The sequence below is a fragment of the Phalaenopsis equestris genome, unplaced genomic scaffold, assembly GCF_001263595.1.
Source record: "Phalaenopsis equestris unplaced genomic scaffold, ASM126359v1 Scaffold167045, whole genome shotgun sequence".
Classification (NCBI taxonomy): Eukaryota; Viridiplantae; Streptophyta; class Magnoliopsida; order Asparagales; family Orchidaceae; genus Phalaenopsis; species Phalaenopsis equestris.
Genome location: NW_018187000.1, coordinates 1 through 313, shown reverse-complemented (window position 1 = coordinate 313; position 313 = coordinate 1). Strand labels below are relative to the sequence as shown.

The 313-nt window shown below is 61.0% G+C and overlaps 1 protein-coding gene across 1 annotated transcript; it reads right to left on the bottom strand.

Moving 5' to 3' along the window:
• Nucleotides 1-8: 8 nt before the first annotated feature.
• LOC110034189 (salutaridine reductase-like) lies at nucleotides 9-309 on the bottom strand (the record flags this gene model as incomplete). The annotated part of the gene is made up of 1 exon (XM_020738480.1): nucleotides 9-309. A coding segment is annotated over one exon (301 nt), but the record flags the coding sequence as incomplete, so codon positions are not given.
• Nucleotides 310-313: the final 4 nt, after the last annotated feature.

The window sequence follows — 313 nt, the reverse complement described above, 5'->3', positions numbered from 1 at the left end:
ATATAAGCGGTTAGGTTTGATGCGTAAAGGGGGTTTGGTACCGACTAGAATGTCGAGCTTGCCGAAGCGATCTTGTAGGAATCGGGCGAGAGTTGCGGCGCTGAGGGGATCGCGGATGTCGAGTTGGTGGTAAAGGACGTTTGTGAGGCCAGCGGACTGGAGAGAACGCACGGCGGCGGTGCCGCGGGCTTCGTCGCGAGCTGTTAGGACGACGGCAACGCCGCAATCAGCGAGCTGTCGGACGATGGCAAGGCCGATGCCTTTGTTCGCGCCAGTCACCACCGCGCACAGGCCGGCGTTCTGTTCGTCGGCA